Source organism: Ictalurus punctatus, chromosome 16 (assembly GCF_001660625.3).
Source record: "Ictalurus punctatus breed USDA103 chromosome 16, Coco_2.0, whole genome shotgun sequence".
Taxonomy (NCBI): domain Eukaryota; kingdom Metazoa; phylum Chordata; class Actinopteri; order Siluriformes; family Ictaluridae; genus Ictalurus; species Ictalurus punctatus.
The window spans coordinates 12,545,940-12,564,751 of record NC_030431.2 but is presented as its reverse complement, the minus strand read 5'-3'; the positions used below and the strand labels follow the sequence as shown (position 1 = coordinate 12,564,751).

The following is an 18,812-nucleotide window of genomic DNA, read 5'->3' as shown; positions in this document are numbered from 1 at the left end:
AGAAAAAAACAGTGAGACACTACAAATGTGCGTTGACATTTTTTAAAAAACATTTTAGTTATTGTGTTTGTTATGTCTGTGCCTCATGAAGAAGATTCGTTTCCATTTATTCTAATGTCTGATGACATGCACTATTACACTGAGTAACAAGGAGCAGTGCAGCAGATGCTCCCTGTCATACACTCAGCTGAGAGTCAAACACCCATCTCATCATCAGGCTAACAAACAGCTCAGCTGTTCAGAAGAAGAATGGGGGATGAAGGATTTCCATGCGACACTTTATGATTAAATTAATCTGTAAGAGTAACCACACTGTCTGCCTGGTTGGCCAGTATGATTAAACCGATTTCTCTCTTGGTTTCTACTTAAACTCATACTCAGAGTTGGAAAGTTTTAAATGATATTTATTAGGATATTATAATAGTGTTTTGTCATAATCCATGCAGATATACATCATGCTTACACCATGTATTTATCAAAGCAGCTGCTCGTTTTATAAGACGATACGATGGTATAAACTAATGCGTGCCTAAAAAACCCCACTGAACGTTTGTGTTCTTAAAAATTAGCCACGCCCTTCGTCAATGTAAAATTGATTGGCAGTTTCTACGGCAACTCCAGGAACGTGTCGACGTCATGAGGTCATCCGGGAACTTCGCGGCTTGATTGACAGTCGTCATGGTAACGTTCTACTCGGCTTCCATTTTGTTCCTTACTTTTTCTTCCGTGAAACATTCGCGGTCTGGTTGCCGTTGTGGAGATTTAATCGACTCGAATGGAGATCGATCCGTTTGAAAATCGAGCGGATCCATGCGGCGTTTGATTCGGAAATGAAGTAAAAGGACTGTAGTTCGGTTCGAACGGCTGAAAGCGGTTGGTCATGTCTGAGGTCCGCCGGGCCGGTCCGCTGCGCAGGTTTGGAACGCGCGCCATTTTGTAAAATTTACACAAAAAAGGAAGAAGTAGCTGGATGATGATGAGGAGCTCTCCCCCAAGAGACGCAGCTAGCTCGCCGTCGGTTAATATGGTATTTTCGGTCATGACGAGTTTTGAATCCGTGTGTCTTGTAACGTTATTACGCGACGCGCGTCACTGACAGCCAATGCCTTCTCGACGAGGGTCAAAATGTAGCTGTATTTCTGATCGGATAAGTTTGTGTTGACGGAGAGGCGCTGTTGATTTGGAAAGGAGTTGACACAAAGTCAGACGACTCAGGGTTGAAGCTTCATCGAACAATTAACATACAGGACTGTAAACGAAGATATCGGATTCTTCGCGTGGGATCGTATTTTAAACGTATAAGGATATATAAATATATATATATATAAATATATATATATAAATATATATACACATTTTTTTCTCTCATCCACAGAGGGACACGTAGCAACAAGGTAAGTTGTGCTGCATGAGTGATGAGGAGCTAAAGGATGTTAGCAGGCTTGTGGTAGTAGCTCAGCTCAGTGATTCCGATACATTGAGGAGAAGCAGAGAGAGCTAATGGTTTTTGCTAAGATTTCGCTAGCGGGCGGATCAATATAACTCTTCGATCTGTTTTTGTTTCTTGGGATTGCGAGAGCTTCTTTCGAAATTGCAATTTAGCGCAACACGAGTAGGAGATACGTCGTACACGTTTATATAAATACAGCTGGAATGGTCTGGGTTGTTAATATATATATTTTATTAAAATTTTATTCTTATTATTATTTTAAATCGCAGGCCGAGGTGTTGGTAACATTTCATTAGCTCGCTAACGTTAGCACGCTCTCAAAATAGCCAGCTAATTGGAACATTTTAGCAGGTCATACAGTTTGACTTTGTTTCATTGACCGACCGACCGACCGAGTGAAATGGAGGAATAATAACAGAGGTTCGTCCTGGCTGAGGGTGAACATGTCGGTCTTTATTCGCGTTAGCCTTTTGAGCGCGGCATTTAGCAACCTGGCTAAGTTAGTTAGCTAGCGCACTAGCTGAAGCGGGTTTTTTTTTCTTTTCCCTTTTTTTCTCTCTTTTTTTTTTAGCCGGAGCTAGTCATGCTACCTGTGTGACAGCTTTCCTGGACACAGTGCACTCACGGTAGACTGGCGCACTCATACATTTACAGCCACAAACACGAACCAGGTCAGTAATCTTTTCAGCAAATCGTCTCATCTTATTGTGGCCTAGCTGGAGAAGATATGAACGCAGTGAAATAATGGATTGTATCGTGTCAAAGTTAACGGGAGTTTAGAGTTTGCAGGCTAGTGTTAACAACCTTGCCCATTCTGTGCTGTCCAAACCTCGGGGTATTTTGAGCGCTGCTCGTGTGTGTGTGTGTGTGTGTGTGTATATATGTATGTGTGTGTGTGTGTATGTGTATATATATATATATATATATATATATATATATATATATATATATATATATATATATATATATAATATAATATAATATAATATAATATAATATAATCTACGGAGTGCATGTGTATTAACTGTTAAGGAGTGTTAACTATGAGAATGATGCGATGTTTCTGGAGCAAACGCCGTTGCTTGGCTAACTGATCATTTCGGTGCAGCTGGTAGTCCATTTAAATTGTGCCTTGGTTCAGTTAAGATGATTGCTGATTGATAATTATAATAATAATAATGTTAGTACTTGATAAATGTTGCTTAAAGAGTCTTTAAGGACTTAATGTTGTCCTTGTTAGATCCCTTGTGTTTTTGTTTACATCTGGATCAATGCATACATCAAAGTAAACGATCAGTGTCAGAGAGTCATTGCATTACTGATCTTTCATCATCTTGGTTTTATAGTCTGCACTTGATCTATTCTTGAACACTTCTGAGATGCTGATATGTTTATCAAGTGTTCACAGATATTCCTTTATTTAAAAAAACAAAAAAACAAAAATAACCTCCCCCATACATGTGAAGTTTTGTCCGCTAAGTGTATAGCTAACAGTTGGTTTGCATAGCAAGCCTTAAAATAGTGAATGTCCAGTGTAAGACATTATATTTATTCCTCCTGGGATATAGGGTTAATGTCTATTGCATAATGCTTCTATGCGTTGCATAACACAAGTCTTCCCTAACTAACTCAGGTTTGCTGTGCAGAAAGTTAGATATGTAGTGCACATGCAGTCTGGCATGCTTTTAAAAAAAATTAAATAAAATTTTCCAGTTCAATGAATGCGCATCTTTTTTCTAACTGCTACGAAAACATTCCTTAGTACTGCTAGTAATATATGTGAGCTGGTTTAATAAACCTGTTCATATTCCTTGCAGATCCACACCAATGATCGTGCAAGTTGAAGAGAAATCCGAACGTCGACCGTTGAAAGACCCTGCTGAGGCACCAGGGCTTTTCTCCCATACGTACAACTTCAAAGTTGGTTCAGGTAACCTGAATTTGTCTTTTTTTTTATTATTATTATTTTGATTATTATTATTTATTTATTTTTTAATTTATTTATTTTTTAATTTCGCTGAAGTAAGTCTTGAAACTCCCATCTTTATAGGAAACGATGTTTTGGGCCTTTCGTATGCTGCTGTGAAAAAGCCGGAGATATTACGATGAATAATTTTCTCTATTTATTTCTCTGTTGTAGTGTACTGTGGTTCGCAGATGGACTCCTCTGCCAGGATGATATGAGATTTGCCAGAGGACGATGCATACAGGTTAGCCGTTCTTCCTTTTGGTCTGTTTCGAGGCATTTCTGTTGTTAATATCGGGATGGGTTTGTTAGGGCATCTGTGCATATTTGCCTCGCCTTTGTTATCAGACACTGAGGAACGTGCAGCAGAAACATAGCAAAAGGACTTCACGGCCTCTCAGATGAAGTAAAGTTTGTGTCTGTAGAACGGGATCGGATCCACGCGTGATTGTGATCTGTGTAATCACACCGGGATCCTCAGGGGTTTATATTGAGTCTAGAAAAGAGATTTCTTTTGTACGCCTAAATCTGAGCATGTATTTGCCAGCCTTTTATTGTAAGTGTGTGTGTTGGTGCTTGGGAGAGTTGTTAGGAACATGATGCCAGGTTTCTTGTGTTCAGATGAATCTGTGCCACTCGGTGTGCTATGATGTTTGCTGTGGAGGCATTCAGAGATGCAGCCTTAGCCATGCTGGACTTCTTGAGCGCTATTTAAAAATCTCCTGGAGAACATCCAGCCCATCAGACCAGAAATGTCTCTTTTGATTTTAGTGAAATAACTGCGAGTGTTACTTATTTGTCATCGTCTACCAGAAGAGTAAATCAGCTTTACATGAAGTTCTCTATTTAGGGCAAACACACTCCTCAACTATAAATGTTTAAAAATATAGGCCATGCTCCCTCCTGGCAGCTGCCGCACATTTTCTGCTCCTGTCTCCAGGGTCAGCTATCCCGAGTTCCTTTCTCGGAGAAACTGATTCCGGGTTCCTAACCCGTGAGCTTTTCTGTCAGCAAATACTGTGTTAAACTGTGCTGGGAAATGTGTCAAAGTGCAATGCAATTTCATGCCTGTTACCCGTTTTCCTATTGGTTCGTGCGCCGGCGCTTTGCCCTAGCAACAAAAGTGGGTTATTTGCATACGCTTTCCCGATTGGCTCCCACTCCTGCGCGGCAGCCAATGGTGTGCTGTCTTCCTGGTGGTAGGCTATGCTAATGAGGCACTGTTGCTGGGGGTTGAGAGGCGCCGGTTGCCAGTGTGCTTCTGGTGCATTGTGACTGCCTGGTGAGAGACGGTGATAAATGAGGACTTAATGATCTGCACAATTCCCTTTCACTGCAGACATGTTCAATGTTTCAAAATGCCGCTCTTGACAATGTACACCAGTGTGTGCGGCTATGTTAAATCGAGCAGGCGAGATCAGGTCGCTTCAGACCGACAACAGGCAGTCTCAGTGAAGTTCTTGGTTTGTGTTTCATTGTTTGCTTTGCGTGATTCCTCGCCGAGTCCCCGTGCACTCAGCTGAAATGCAGGCGCACGCACAGCTCATTTCGTGGCGTTCTTCTTCTACTAAACAATACTCAGTTCAGGAAAAACATGTATGTTGTAAGGTTTAATAAAGAAGCTGAACAAATGTCAGCTCTGAATGCTAGGTGACTGACTGTTTACGTGTGCCTGGCCACGCCATCTCATCTGTCTGATACAGTGTGCTTCAATAATGTAATACTGTAGGGATGCTGGAGGATGGTTTAAGCTGTGTGTGTGCGTGTGTGTGTGTGTGTGTGTGTGTTGGTGAGATGGGAAGAGTAGTTCTGTAACACCACTGGAAGGATGTGTGTGTTCTCGTGTGTTCCAAGTATAGATCCTGTGGTACTGTTGTTGAGCTCTTCGGTTTGGAGAGTGATGGAGAACCAGCTGAGTCATACACACACACACTCACGCACACACACACTTTGCATCGCTCCAGTTGCGCTTGTTCTCTCCCTCATGTTATACAATGGCACCTGGCAAAAGAGTGTGCGGCTGAGAGTGTGAGATTTCTCTTGTAGAAGTTATTGTTTATGATGTTCATGTGGACCGTACTGTCTGCCTCGAATATTCCTACCATGGGGATACAAAATTAAACACACATTCTGAAGATGCACTTTTATATGCTGAACATGTCAATGTGCAATCCTGTATCGGTCTTGTGTAAGCAAGCATCCCATGTTGTTTCTTGATTTACATTCAGCCTAGGCTACAGGTTTATAAAAACCTTATCCCGGTAATGTTGGACCAATGAAGAGTATAGTAAATTATTGAAACTGTTTTTTGGTGGGGGGATTAAAATAGTATTTAAAAGTCTGAAATTTGATCAGTAGAGGTCTTGTTTTCGTTTTTTCACTGATAAGTTAAAGCCTTTTGTTTATTTTCTAGAGTCCTATATGTGTAACTCTCACCAGTTGTTTCTGAGGGAAATACAGACATATACTAAGTTACTTAAGTAAAAAAAGTACTTTTGGTTATAGTTCATGAGCTAAAAGAAAAGTTTGCCAAACTGCACATCACATTTTTGTTTTTCCAAATGCGTGCAAGCTTTTGTCTCCCACCATCCCTCTGTGTGGTCTTTTTTTTTGTTTGTTTGTTTGTTTTTTTTTAATTTTGTGACCATTTGTAATTTCACTCTGGTGTTGGTGTCGATAGTTGGGGAATTTTTGTCTAATAAATGATTGTATCTGCATCCCTGAAGTGGACTGAGATCAAGTTTTCTGAGATATTGGCGGTATCATAACTTATAAAATGTATGTGCGTGTAAGTTTTTAAGCATTTCTAATAAGAATTACACATACTGATCGGATGCAGCTGATTTAAGGTTAATATTGGTTGAATTGAACATGTAAAAGGTTTTTAAAAAAATTGTAAATTTCATTTTGTTTATTATTTTGCCATCATGTTGACATTAAATAATATTGAACTTGGTTCTTCATGGGATTAAAAAAAGCAACATTGTTTTGCTGGCAGTTTGTTAGTAAATGTAAATATATATGCTGATACGTGTATTGTGTATTGTGGAGATGTCTTCAAGTATCGTGAAATGCCCCAAATACACATAGAAAATGTCTGGAAAGACTTAGACATGATTGTGTTCCATTTATGGCAGTGGTCATCAACCCTGTTCCTGGAGATCTACCTTCCTGAAGACTTTAGCGCCAAACGTAATCGTGCACATCTAATCATTGCCTTAAGAAGGTCTTGATAGGGCTGTGACGGTGGCCATGACGACCGCACCGAGTGCCACCTGCGGTGGTGTCACATCACACGCCACGTTAATGTTTCTGCTTGGGAGAGCTCTATGACGAGTACAAAGTACAACATTTTGTATACAAGTGTAATAATAATAACAGTTGCAATATTAATTTGTATTTACAGCCTACCATATAGCGGGTGATTTTATGTTATACACAAATTATGTAATCATAATCAGATAGTGTCGTCTGTTTGGTGCGGGTTTGTTTTGAGCACGGCGAAATCCAGTCAGGTGAATTCTGCGATTTCACTTCGGGTTCTGCCACTGTGATGGATCTTGTCGGGAACCCAAATGTTACATCGGCGATCTGGGAACATTTTGGATTCGTGCTTAATGAGAGAGGTTAACAAATAAATTTGGATGAAGGTATATGTCTGCTTTGTGGGGGGGCAATAAGTGTTCAACGGCGAACACTAGCCTACAGATCTCAGGAGCCGTCTCCAGGCATGTCACCCCACCGTGTTTTTAAACTTTATTCAATAGATTTTTAATATATTATTTAGGTTACTGTCTTACTGGTATTTCTTTCAGAGTTTTATAGGCTTGTGGTTTCACTCTATAGCTGCGTCCAAAGTTGATACTGTGACTGTACATATTGCATTCGATGCGGTACCTACTTCACGGCCGTTGAGCAGTACTTGTTAATCAGTATATGTGTGTAGTATGAATACAATCCCGGGCATACTATATCCGCCATGTTAGTTGTCATGTGACCGTCGAGGTCATCATAAACACATTTTCAAGGGACCACCAGATTAAGATTTAAGCAACCACACTAACTGCAAAATGCACATCAGGAAAGTGAACTGAATTAGTGATGTAATGTGGGCGGGGTTAACAGGCTGAGCTAAATTCATTACCATTAGCTTGGCTGGCTAAGGTATGATGGAGATCTCAAAAGGTTTCAAATGCTATGACAACAGTTTTCTTGTTTAAACCTTCAACTAGTTAACAATTTATTCGGGTATTGTTAAACAAGTCCTGTTTAACCGAGATTTAATACTTAAAAAGAGCCGATGCGCTGTCTTCCACCATTTTTTATTTATTTTTTTGAGCTCGTCTGCACCAGTCCTGTTGCATTATGGGAATTTTTGACTCGCTTTGTGTTCACCGGTTGCATACTTAAAAAACTCACCGGAAGCAGTATGCCATCTGGGTGTTTCTCACCTACTGAGACTTCGGACATACTAGCCCTCTGGTGTATTGCTTTTCGCCTACTGTGTAGTAGCGTAGTACGCGATTTCAGATGCAGCCCATCTCTTATTCACTTCTCCTCTCCCCTTGGTTCAATCACAATACCATATCCAACAGTGCCCCCAGGCTGTTTCTCATTGCAACAACATGGCGGTATTGAGTTGTTTCACTGACTGAAGTGCATGTTTTGTTACGAAGTAGATATCTGAGCCTCATTTAATTTTTTTAGATTTTGGTTTATTTATTTAAATCTAACCGCTCACCACGGTGGTTTGATCGTTAACCACCACGGTGGTAAAAAGCTGCCACTGTCACAGCCCTAGTTCTTGATCAACTAAAACTGTTTGTGTTTACAGGAAGGTAGATCTCAAGGAAGAGGGTTGGTGACTGCTGATTTATTCGAAAGTCATCAGTTAACTCATGCACACTTTGTTGAACTTTTACATTCACATATAATAAATGTAAACAAATCAAGTTTATTTGTCACATAGATAACCATACATTGTATGACACGAAATGCTTTTTTTTGTCCACTTTGATGTATAAAAGAGAATAAATATATAATGGAATGGAGAATAAACTAGAATAATGAATAGAAAACATTTTTACAATTTAGAATATAACTGCAAACATTGAAACAGGAAATGTATTATTAATTATTCAAACCATGGAGTAATTATGTGCAAATAAATTGTATGTATATTTTATTTAATTTATTTTTCCACTAAACTGATTTATTATGGTTTATGGTATCAAACATAAATGATTATGAATGCAAAAGTAAATAAAAATGTGCAGCAGATCCGCTTCTGAGGGACGGAAGCAAATGCTGGGCATATTCTTGTGACAAAAGCATGATCGCATGCTCCTGTTTTAGGTCTGTGCTTTTTTGGATGTGCTGTAACCTGATCTGTAGTTACGGAGGCAGACTCTTCTTGCGAAAGAATATATTAGACCATCCTGGCATTTGGCACATAACATGTCCAATTATGTTGTGACGTAGCGTGCCTTTGGTCTGTTAAAGTGAGGAGTTATGAGAGATGACAATACCAGCCCTGTACCTACTTATCATTTTACCTGTAGAGGGCACTAACTGGGCTTTATATCTTTTGTTTGGGTCACCATAAACCTGTACAGGTATGTTAGTATAGTGATCTGGTTTATGGATGCCTACGGTGATGCATGTCATGAAACTTTCATAGGACTCTGGTTGTACTTAAGGCATAAGACTCGGGTGGTATCTTAAACTTAATAAACAGAAGGGAAAAACAGTTATCAATTTTCCCCTGTTCTTGAGGCATTGTATGCCTATGTGATTAATACAATGCTGGTGGTATCTGAAAGTGTTTTTCAGTAATGTAATAATGTTGTTAATGCTTATCATTGTACTGACTTGACTTCTTGTCTCCATTATCCTGATTCTGTAGTGTTTGTGTGTGTGTGATTACAGGAGGAGAGACCTCAGCATGCAAACCCTCGTCTGTCCGGCTTGCTCCCTCGTTTTCGTTCAATGCGGCAGATGTGCAGATGGCTGCGCAGACGCCCCATTCTCACCTGCCATTCAGTGACGGCCACCAGGCGAGCGCTGACGCGCCGGCCCCCGTGCTGCCCTACGGCCCACAGGCGCCACAGCTCAACACCACCCAGGTACACGGACACACCACATACATGAGGCCTCTACTGCTCTGATGTTCTCTCACCCATCCACTATACATGATTCTACGTTAATGTATTTATACACAGCTTATTACGATCCACGTTCACTCCACTGCAGGATAGCGCTCCCCTAATTTCTTCACACACCCACAGTTAATCCGTTCTACTGACAAACTTCCCTTATCCATCCCTTAATAGTGGTGTTTTCTCTTTCCTGAATAGTAGGTAACGTTAAAAGTTTACATTTATGTATGGCAGGTGCTTCCAGTGTTATAAATGAAACTAAAAAGCCCAATCCAACAAATATTGTAAGTGTCAAGTTTTTCAAGTTACAGGTTGTCATATTTTTGTGCTGCGTTTCAACCTACTTCTTTCAACGCACGCAGTGATGGTATGATAAGTGTATCTGTCTTCGTGCGTATGTGTTCGAGCAGGTGACCGCTGATGTGGTGATGTTACAAAGGCGGATCCCCCAGTGCTTTCGGGATCCGGCCACAGCCCCCTTGAGAAAGCTCTCCATTGAATTGATCAAAACTTACAAACACATCAATGAGGTGAGGGCACTCCCCAACACTACTCACATGACTATGAAAGGCATATATTAAAGCTATTGTTGTGTGGGTTTGTTATTTTCTTTTTACTTTTTTATTTTTTATTTTAAATAAACAACTAAATTGTAAAGCTCTAGACATGGATTAATTGCTGATATCCGTATTTCCTGCCTTCAGGTTTACTATGCAAAAAAGAAGCGGCGGCATCAACAGGGCCAAGGGGAAGACTCTAGTAATAAGAAGGAGAGGAAAATCTACAATGACGGTTATGATGACGATAACTTCGACTACATTGTTAAAAATGGCGAGAAATGGTTGGATCGCTATGAAATCGATTCGTTAATAGGCAAAGGCTCCTTTGGACAGGTGGGTCTGACTTATGCCGATTTCTCCCAAATCAAGATAGACCGCTGTTGTGCAAAAGCAAGAATATTGGTCACTAGTCAACAGTACTGGATAGACAAATTTTGCATGGTCATAAACCAATTTTCACTGACTTTGGTATTTGTCTCCCCCTGCTGGCAGGTTGTGAAGGCCTACGACCGCTTGGAGCAGGAGTGGGTTGCCATTAAGATCATAAAGAATAAAAAGGCTTTTCTGAACCAAGCACAGATCGAAGTACGGCTCCTGGAGCTCATGAACAAGCATGATACAGAGATGAAGTACTACATAGGTAATGAATGTCAATATTTAAGGTGTCATTTAAACCGTGCTGAGAATAAGTAGTCTGAGGTGACGAATTGTCACTGACTGCAGTATTAGATACAACCACTGACTGCTATTTTATTGTTGGCAAAAGAATACCAGCTTAGCGAATCCTTTTGATGGTTGATGCTGCCATCTAGAGTTTGTGGTGAGAATTTGTGCTAGTGCCCAAAAAAAAAGTCTTGGTCACCAAAAGTAGAAATAGATTTACAGTCCGTTTGTTTGAGACTCTTCAGACAAAAAATGTGGACAGATCTAGAATTTAATCAGTTGCTCAAAACAATAGTTTGAAGCAATATTTTCTGCGTAATATATTTCTGCTCATGATTTTGACGTCCACACCCCCTCCACTGCTCCATGTCCTTAGTTCACCTAAAGCGGCACTTCATGTTTCGGAACCACCTCTGCCTGGTGTTCGAGATGCTGTCTTACAACCTGTATGACCTGCTTCGTAACACAAATTTCCGTGGGGTGTCGCTGAACCTGACGCGGAAGTTCGCACAGCAGTTGTGCACCGCACTGCTCTTCTTGGCCACGCCTGAGCTCAGCATCATCCACTGTGACCTCAAGCCCGAGAACATCCTGCTCTGCAACCCCAAGCGATCAGCCATCAAGATCGTCGACTTTGGCAGCTCCTGCCAATTGGGACAACGGGTGTGTGGACAGCGCATGGTTTATTTATTTATTTATTTATTTATTTATTTATTTATTTATTTATTTATTTGTTTGCTTGCTTGCTTGCTTGCTTGCTTGCTTATTTATTTATTTATTTATGCTGTGACCAGTTTGCATTTGTCTAGTGCTGACATGCTTAATAATGATCAGAATTAAAGCAGTAAACTTGAATGGATTAAGTTAATGTTGAATTTCTTTCCTCTTCTATAACCTCAGATATACCAGTATATTCAGAGCCGCTTCTACCGCTCCCCTGAGGTGCTGCTGGGCATGCCTTATGACCTGGCTATAGATATGTGGTCGCTTGGCTGTATTCTGGTGGAGATGCACACCGGAGAGCCTCTGTTCAGTGGAGCCAACGAGGTATACTTTGTTTAGAATGTGCCTGTGATCTGTAGACACTGCAGAAGGGATTTAAACTAATGTCTTAATATCATACTCAGATTAATGGTGTGGTTTCATAGAGGTAATTCACACGGTGAAGCGATGAAGTTCCTTTCATTAATTTTTAATTTTTTTTATTATTATTTTTTAAAACTCTAATCACTTTCTAATGTATCTATGGCATGTATATGGTTTGCAATAAAACAGTAATTATGATGTATTTCTTTGTACTGAGAAAAGAACAGATAACCCATTTACTTAATCACTTATCACACAAATCTGTGGCCAGTTGTTTAAAACTTCAAGAGCTACACGTTATCATTAAAAGACTGATCAGAAGACACGGGAGAATGTCTCTCTGAAGCCGCTTTTATGTAGTTCTATCCAGCTCCTCTAAACTGGACCAATACAGATAAAAGCGTTTCATTGTGGTTTCCGTGCACACCATGAGTGTAAGTTACACATGCATTTGACTAAACAATTCTTGAATACGTTCTGTAAAGAAAGTTGTTTCAGATAACCGGTGGCTTGGGGGTTAGCGCGTTCACCTCACACCTCCAAGATTGGGGGTTCGATTCCCACCTCCGCCTTTGTGTGGAGTTTGCATGTTCTCCGCGTGCTTCGGGGATCTTCTCCGGGTAAACCGGTTTCCTCCCCCAGTCCAAAGACATGCGCTGTAGGCTGATTGGCATTTCCAAATTATAGTCCATAGTGTGTGAATGGGTATGTGATTGTGCCCTGTGATGGGTTGGCACCCTGTCCAGGAGGTCCCCCGCCATGTGCTTTAGGCGTTCAAGGATTATTTTTTTTCATTTATTAGCGAGGAATGTCATTTTGTAGTTTTTCATGACGCAGGAAATGGAAGTCTAGACTTGCTAATTTTGTCCTTTATTCTTGTATATGATTTCTGTGGTGTGTCTTGTTTTTTTTTTGTGGCAGGTGGACCAAATGAATAAAATAGTGGAAGTTTTGGGGGTCCCTCCCAGTCATATACTGGACCAGGCGCCAAAAGCAAGGAAGTTCTTTGAGAAGATGTCTGATAGCACGTGGTGTGCAAAGAAGACCAAAGATGGAAAAAGGGTGTGTTTTTTTTTTTTTTTTTTGTTTGATTTTTTTGTTTGTTTGTTTTTTTTCCTATCCAGTATTTCCTCATGTTTGAAGAAAAGGTGCATACCGATAACAACCCCCTATCATGAATCACTTTAACTGTCTCGTCAGTTTTGACTTCTGTAGCATCAGTGACTTGCAAACAAATGAAAAATGCATAGCTGCAATGACTTCTGATCTGTTCCTGATGTCACTGGTGCTTACTAATTACACAAGCCTGGTTTATTTTTGCTGAGTACTGTTTCTGTGATTTTGATTTCATCTCTTTTCTTTTTTTTTTTTTTTTTTTTTTTTTTGTTCTTTTTTTTTTTTTTTTTGTGTAGTATAAGCCGGCAGGCTCACGTAAACTGCACAATATTCTGGGTGTGGAGGCTGGGGGGCCAGGCGGCCGGAGAGCGGGCGAGTCGGGCCATGCTGTTGCCGACTACCTGAAATTCAAGGACCTGATCTTGCGGATGCTGGACTATGACCCGAAGAGCCGCATTCAACCATACTACGCGCTGCAGCACAGCTTCTTCAAGAAGACCGCCGATGAGGGCACCAACACCAGCAGCAGTGTATCCACAAGCCCAGCACTGGAGCAGTCTCAATCCTCTGGAACCACGTCCAGCACCTCCTCTAGCTCAGGTACACTGCTACAGACCTCACACTTGTATGATTGGGCTTTTACTGGGATAGGAACACGTCCAGCGCTTATAGTATGACTGTCTAATCTGACCCCTGCACTCTGACCAGGGAGTTGAGATGAGCAAGGAAAAAAATTCAGCGTAGCCTAACAAAAGACTGTGGTACTCGATGTGATTCTGTCTACTGTCAGGGACTCATGCGTTTGCCTTTACTGTCGTGTCTGTCTGATTCCTCTGTTTGGTATCTCTATCTAGCACTGTTTCTTTTTGCTGTCATTGTCTGATATGACAACTCTCACGGTTGATTTTTACTGACAGTGTATTATACTGTTACTGTCAGCGCGTTATCTTAGTTCTTTGACACCGACTCTCTGACATTAACCATCATTTTGTCACTCTAGTGTGTTTGAAGACTTCAGGGAGTCAAAACTAGAAAGGATGTATTGTCTAGCCTGTACATCATGGAACAGGATCCATGTGTCACTGACTGCCTCTAATGCCTCGTCAGTCTCTGTGTTTCTAGAGCCGAAAGAAAGTCAAGGCCGCATTCAACAGCATGTCATTTATGTCTCTTGTATGCATGATCTAATTTGATATAGAGTGTTGTGGTGGATTCCACATTTGTTTTCGAATCCTTTACAGGAGGTTCTTCTGGAACAAGCACCAGTGGGCGTGCCCGTTCTGATCCCACTCATCAGCATCGGCTAAGTGGAGGCCACTTCAGTACTGCAGTAGGCATGGACTGCCACAACCTCTGCCCTCAGGTACAAACATACAAGCACATGCTTCTTCCTCAGCCTCAGTAAGCTTGGTCACGAATGCAGACTCTCATTATGGATGTAAAATCAATCGCTATCAATGAATGACTTGAAATCGAGTTTAGTAACAGTAAGGCAACTGGACTGGTCTAAGAATCGTAAAGATGTTCCACTTTGCCAAGTTGTTATGACAAAACCTCTTGGATTAAAAAAAACATTTAAAAAAAAAAAAAAAAAAAACCCAGAGCCTTTAAAATCCCATATGCAGGTATAAACAGATATGAAGAGACTAATACAAGCGTGTATGATTATTTGATTATCATGTCAGGATAAAGGCTCCTGTTTCCATGCTGTTAGACCAATTCCTGTTTTCTCTTGATGTTTCAGTTTATTTTATTTGCTGTGTGTTTTCAGGCAAGGCAGGCGTTTGGGCCCTCCCTGGGTTGGGTGGGTGGAGACGGGCTCCAGCAGGCAGCTGGAGAGACTCATCCAGTCCAAGAGACCACGTTCCACTTGCCTCCCCACCAGCCCAAACCCCTCCACCCACACAGCTCTCATCACCATCACCACCATCCCCATGCTCATCACGGCCAGCACGGGCAAGGCCCGGCACGGCCACGCCCTCGCATCTACTCGCCCTCACACAGCGGCGCCTCCACGCAGGACTCCATGGAGGTGTCGCATGGCCACCTGTCCATGACCTCGCTGTCTTCCTCGGCCTCGTCCTCATCTACGTCCTCGTCGTCTACAGGCAACCACCACCATCACCACCCCCATCAGGCCTATCAGAGTCGCCCGCTGCCACTGGGCCTAGGCTACGGGCATGCCTTTTCCAACCCACGCCAGGAAACGGGCACGGCCGGACACGCCGCATACCCACTCACTACGAACTCGGGCTACATAGCCGAGACTCATATGGGCCTGCGCCAGGGCCTGGACCGTGAGGACTCGCCCATGGCTGGAGTATGCGTGCAGCAGAGCTCTGTGGCCAGCTCCTGACTACACTGAGAGGACAGCCCACCCCCAGCCCCCACCCCCTGCCCCGTGTGTGTGGTTTTTATTAAAAAAAAAAAAAGAAAAAGAAAAAGAAAGAAAAGGGAAAAAAAAGCTTTTTTTTTTTTTTTTTTTTTTTTTTTTTTTTTTTTTTTTTTTTTGGAAAAAGTGCATAGAGATTAAAAAGCTGCTGTAAAAGAGAAGGGAGATGACGACTGACGCCGCATGTGCGTGCAAAACTCCTCTCTGCTCACTTGCTGGAGGCCTCTGTTTCAGTCAGTTACCGTGGTTTTTTTTTTTTGTTTGTTTTTGTTGTTTTTTTGTTTTTGGCTTGGAACGTGTTGGTTTTTTTTTTTTTTTCAACCGAATTTCATTTTATTGTTAAAAAATGATAGTCATACATTTTACTCCTTTTCACTCAGCTCTGTTTGAATTGAGTATTAACATATGCACCTTCCTGCCAGCCATGAAATTAGGTTTCTATTTACGGTCTGGGAGAAGGACGTTTCTCTGCCTGTATTCACCAGAAATGCAGTGTGTTTTAAAAGCTAACAAACAAAAAAAATCTTCAACGGTTATCTTTCAACTGCCATTTTTTTATGTTTCCTTTTTTCAACAGGCTTGTTTGTTTGGTTTTTATTTTGTGTTCTTCTTCATGTGCAATTCTCTGATTTGAATTTAGCAGAGCAGCAGCACTAGAGAGAGCAGGCATGCTGTGTAGAGGGTGCAGTCTTGCGAGTGTCTCCTTTACAAGGCAGAGTATGGGGGTGTCTCTCCCATAGAGGGTGCAGTTTTGCGGCTCGCTCCCGGGGCTGTGTGTGTCCCAGAGCAGCAGTGTTTGCTGGCGATTCTGTTTGGTGAGGAGCTCTAGAGTGGGCAGTGGAGCGGGCAGGAGCCTGATACTGGGCAGCGGTGGACAGCACGTTTGAAAAATGGCCTTATCACGCACTGAATGAAGAGAAGCTGGACATTTACCCTTAAACTGGGGGGGAAATAGCTTTCCTGTATTTTTTAAAATCCGGAATACACGTAAGTCTTTACACATGATAAATAGGAAACAGAGTATGAGAGTGGTTATTTGAGGCCTTCCTTATCTAGAAATCTACTATTTGGGAGTAATTTTTAATTTTCTTTCTTTTTTTTTTTTCTTTTTTTTTTTTTGCTGGCCTTGTGAATTCACATAAGTAGTATTGCAAGTTGAAAGGAAACAGCTATTACCGTGTCCCCTACTGTTTTTTTTTTTTGTTTTTTTTGTTGTTTTTGTTTTGTTTTTTTGCTTTTTTCCCCCCTTCTTGCTTTCTCTTCTTTGCTTCATTTTCATTTTATTGTTTTTCAGCATGTAATTTTCTTTGGAGCCTCTACACATTTTTTTTTTCTTTTTTTTCCTTCTTCCCCTCAACCCCTGAAATCTTAACATGCAGACGTTTGTGTGACTGCTTATTTTGCCTCACAATTATGCTGTGAATTTTAGGAGAGTTTATTTTCCCTTTTGATAATTTATTGTACCAAAGCAGTTTTTTTTATAGCACATAGATGTCTGTAACCAATAATGTAGCAGTTGTGCACTTTGAAACAAGGTGTATCAGATTTTTTTTTTTAAATGTCAGTAAAATGGCTGTATCTATTGCTTTATTGAAACTGGAACTGTTGTTAATGCGGCATATTTACTGACAGCTGGATCCCGAACAGTATCCTTTTTTTCCCCTCTTTTTTTTCTTTTTGAAACGGGAAAACAGCGTAAAACAACTGAAACACAACTCTTGTGTTGTAGATTTTAGTTTTGCTTCATTCTATGAGGTGGAGGGAGGGTCGATACCCGTGCCGTTGGCTGCTCTGCGGGTTCCAGAGCTCCAGGGTGGCCACTGAGCAACTCGACGTGAGGACAAGGAGAAGCGGTGCGCTGCGTAATCCAGTTAGACGCCTATTTCTGAGGTGCCTCGTTATCTGGGTTCCACTGCCTTAAGTGTACAGCACCGTGCTCTCATGAACAAACTGTGCAGAATGTGCACCGAGCAAAATGTGCAGCCCCTGCCTGCTCAGCAAGCGTGATGTTCGAGTTCAGTTTCAACCTTCACAAGCTCAGATGTGAGTTTTTTCCAGCCTGGGCTCTTGGTGGCTCAGGAGCTGGGGTTGATGTGTGAGCACAGCCAGGTCTACTAAAGTCGTCTCCCTGTCGCTTTTTCTTTTTCTTTTTCACACTTTCGCTGAAGGTATCTTCATACCCCGTCCTGCTTTCACGCTCCCTCTCTTGCTCTCTTCACGTGAGTGTGATTGATGCCTATAAATACAAGGTAAATGGTCCTATAGGGTTCTTGTTCTTGGCCAGCAGCAAAGGACAGCTAATGGGAGGAGTCCATGAAAAACCCAGGCTTCAGGTGTTTACTTTGTGACCCCATTTTAATAGCTGAAATAGAATTTATGTACATATTTATATTTTTTTAAATAAAGGAAGTTTAGAACTCACTACTTTTTTCCTAATGGTATTTTGAGTACATTTAAGTCAGCTTGGTGACCATGCAGTGGAACTCTGTGGTAGTCAAATGGGTATCAGTGCTTCCAGCCCAAAGTAGTTGACAATACCAGTACAAATGCAAAACTCTAGGGTTTCAATCTAACAGGAGAGTAGATCTTCATACCTTAAATATAATAGACAGGGTATAGTGTGTGGATGTGTGTCTACAAATCCGAATGACGGCAGTGTTTTCATATATTCGTATACATAAGAGATTATGTATGCCTAGTACAGGAGATATTTTTGTTGTGTTAATTTGGCACATGCTTCAATAAATGGGTCCATGTGAAAACTGAATGTAGGCTATTGCTGGAGGTGCATGTAGCAAAGTGCACAGCGGTCGTTTTTCAACAGTCTGAACCGCACATCCTCGATTTAAAAACATCGGCTCTTCACTCCGAGTCCCATAACTGCGACTACTACCCCAGGACGAGCGCAAAGCCACACTGCGGCTTTCCCCTCCCTGCCCCGATTCCTGGCCCCCTCTGGCCTCCACGCCCACTTTAGAGTCTCCACTTCTCCTCCCTTTGGTTCCAGGACATCTGGTGTGCACTGCAGAGCTGAACAGCATGACGGAAGGATAAGTACCTTTTATCCACAGATTGTACGATCAGGACTTTCTGTGTAAAGTAAAATGTTACTGAGAGGCAAAAATGGACAAACCCTTTGTACTATATTCAAGCGGTCTTATGTATGACATAAAAAAGTTGCTTAACTTTTGCTTGTCTCTTGTTTTTGTATTGTGCCTAACTTCTAGATGCAGACTTACAGTTTTCTTCTAGTGGTCTTTGTAACAGCATTGTTAAGCAAGAAGAGACGAGTCACATTTAGCCTCTGAGGTCAACAGTACGTTCACGCTACACTGCTTGTGAAGGGGCGGGAAAGATATAAAAATTATGGCCGATTCTAGATACACAGGTTGAGATTCCAAATCTCTGGTGAGACTCCACT

The 18,812-nt window shown here is 41.5% G+C and overlaps 1 protein-coding gene across 2 annotated transcripts; it reads left to right on the top strand.

The window, feature by feature from the left end:
• The first annotated feature begins 703 nt into the window (after positions 1 to 703).
• On the top strand, positions 704 to 18,581 carry dyrk1aa (dual-specificity tyrosine-(Y)-phosphorylation regulated kinase 1A, a). Of its 2 annotated transcripts, none has more exons than XM_017489866.3 (13): positions 704 to 1,394; positions 3,268 to 3,380; positions 3,591 to 3,660; positions 9,345 to 9,541; positions 9,985 to 10,104; positions 10,279 to 10,467; positions 10,627 to 10,774; positions 11,174 to 11,460; positions 11,698 to 11,844; positions 12,805 to 12,945; positions 13,296 to 13,599; positions 14,241 to 14,362; positions 14,771 to 18,581. In XM_017489866.3, exons 3-13 carry the CDS (start codon positions 3,651 to 3,653, stop codon positions 15,353 to 15,355), a joined length of 2,250 nt encoding a protein of 749 aa, XP_017345355.1. In that variant the 5' UTR covers positions 704 to 1,394; positions 3,268 to 3,380; positions 3,591 to 3,650; the 3' UTR covers positions 15,356 to 18,581. The 2 variants fall into 2 exon arrangements, with proteins under 2 accessions (XP_017345355.1, XP_017345356.1); XM_017489867.3 differs by lacking the exon at positions 704 to 1,394 and adding an exon at positions 1,419 to 2,121.
• Positions 18,582 to 18,812: the final 231 nt, after the last annotated feature.

Bases quoted from the DNA above. Each gene is read 5' to 3' on its own strand.
- dyrk1aa (XM_017489866.3), top strand. The intron at 10,468-10,626 runs GTGGGTCTGACT...CCCTGCTGGCAG, and splicing joins GCAAAGGCTCCTTTGGACAG to GTTGTGAAGGCCTACGACCG. The intron at 10,775-11,173 runs GTAATGAATGTC...CCATGTCCTTAG, and splicing joins AGAGATGAAGTACTACATAG to TTCACCTAAAGCGGCACTTC.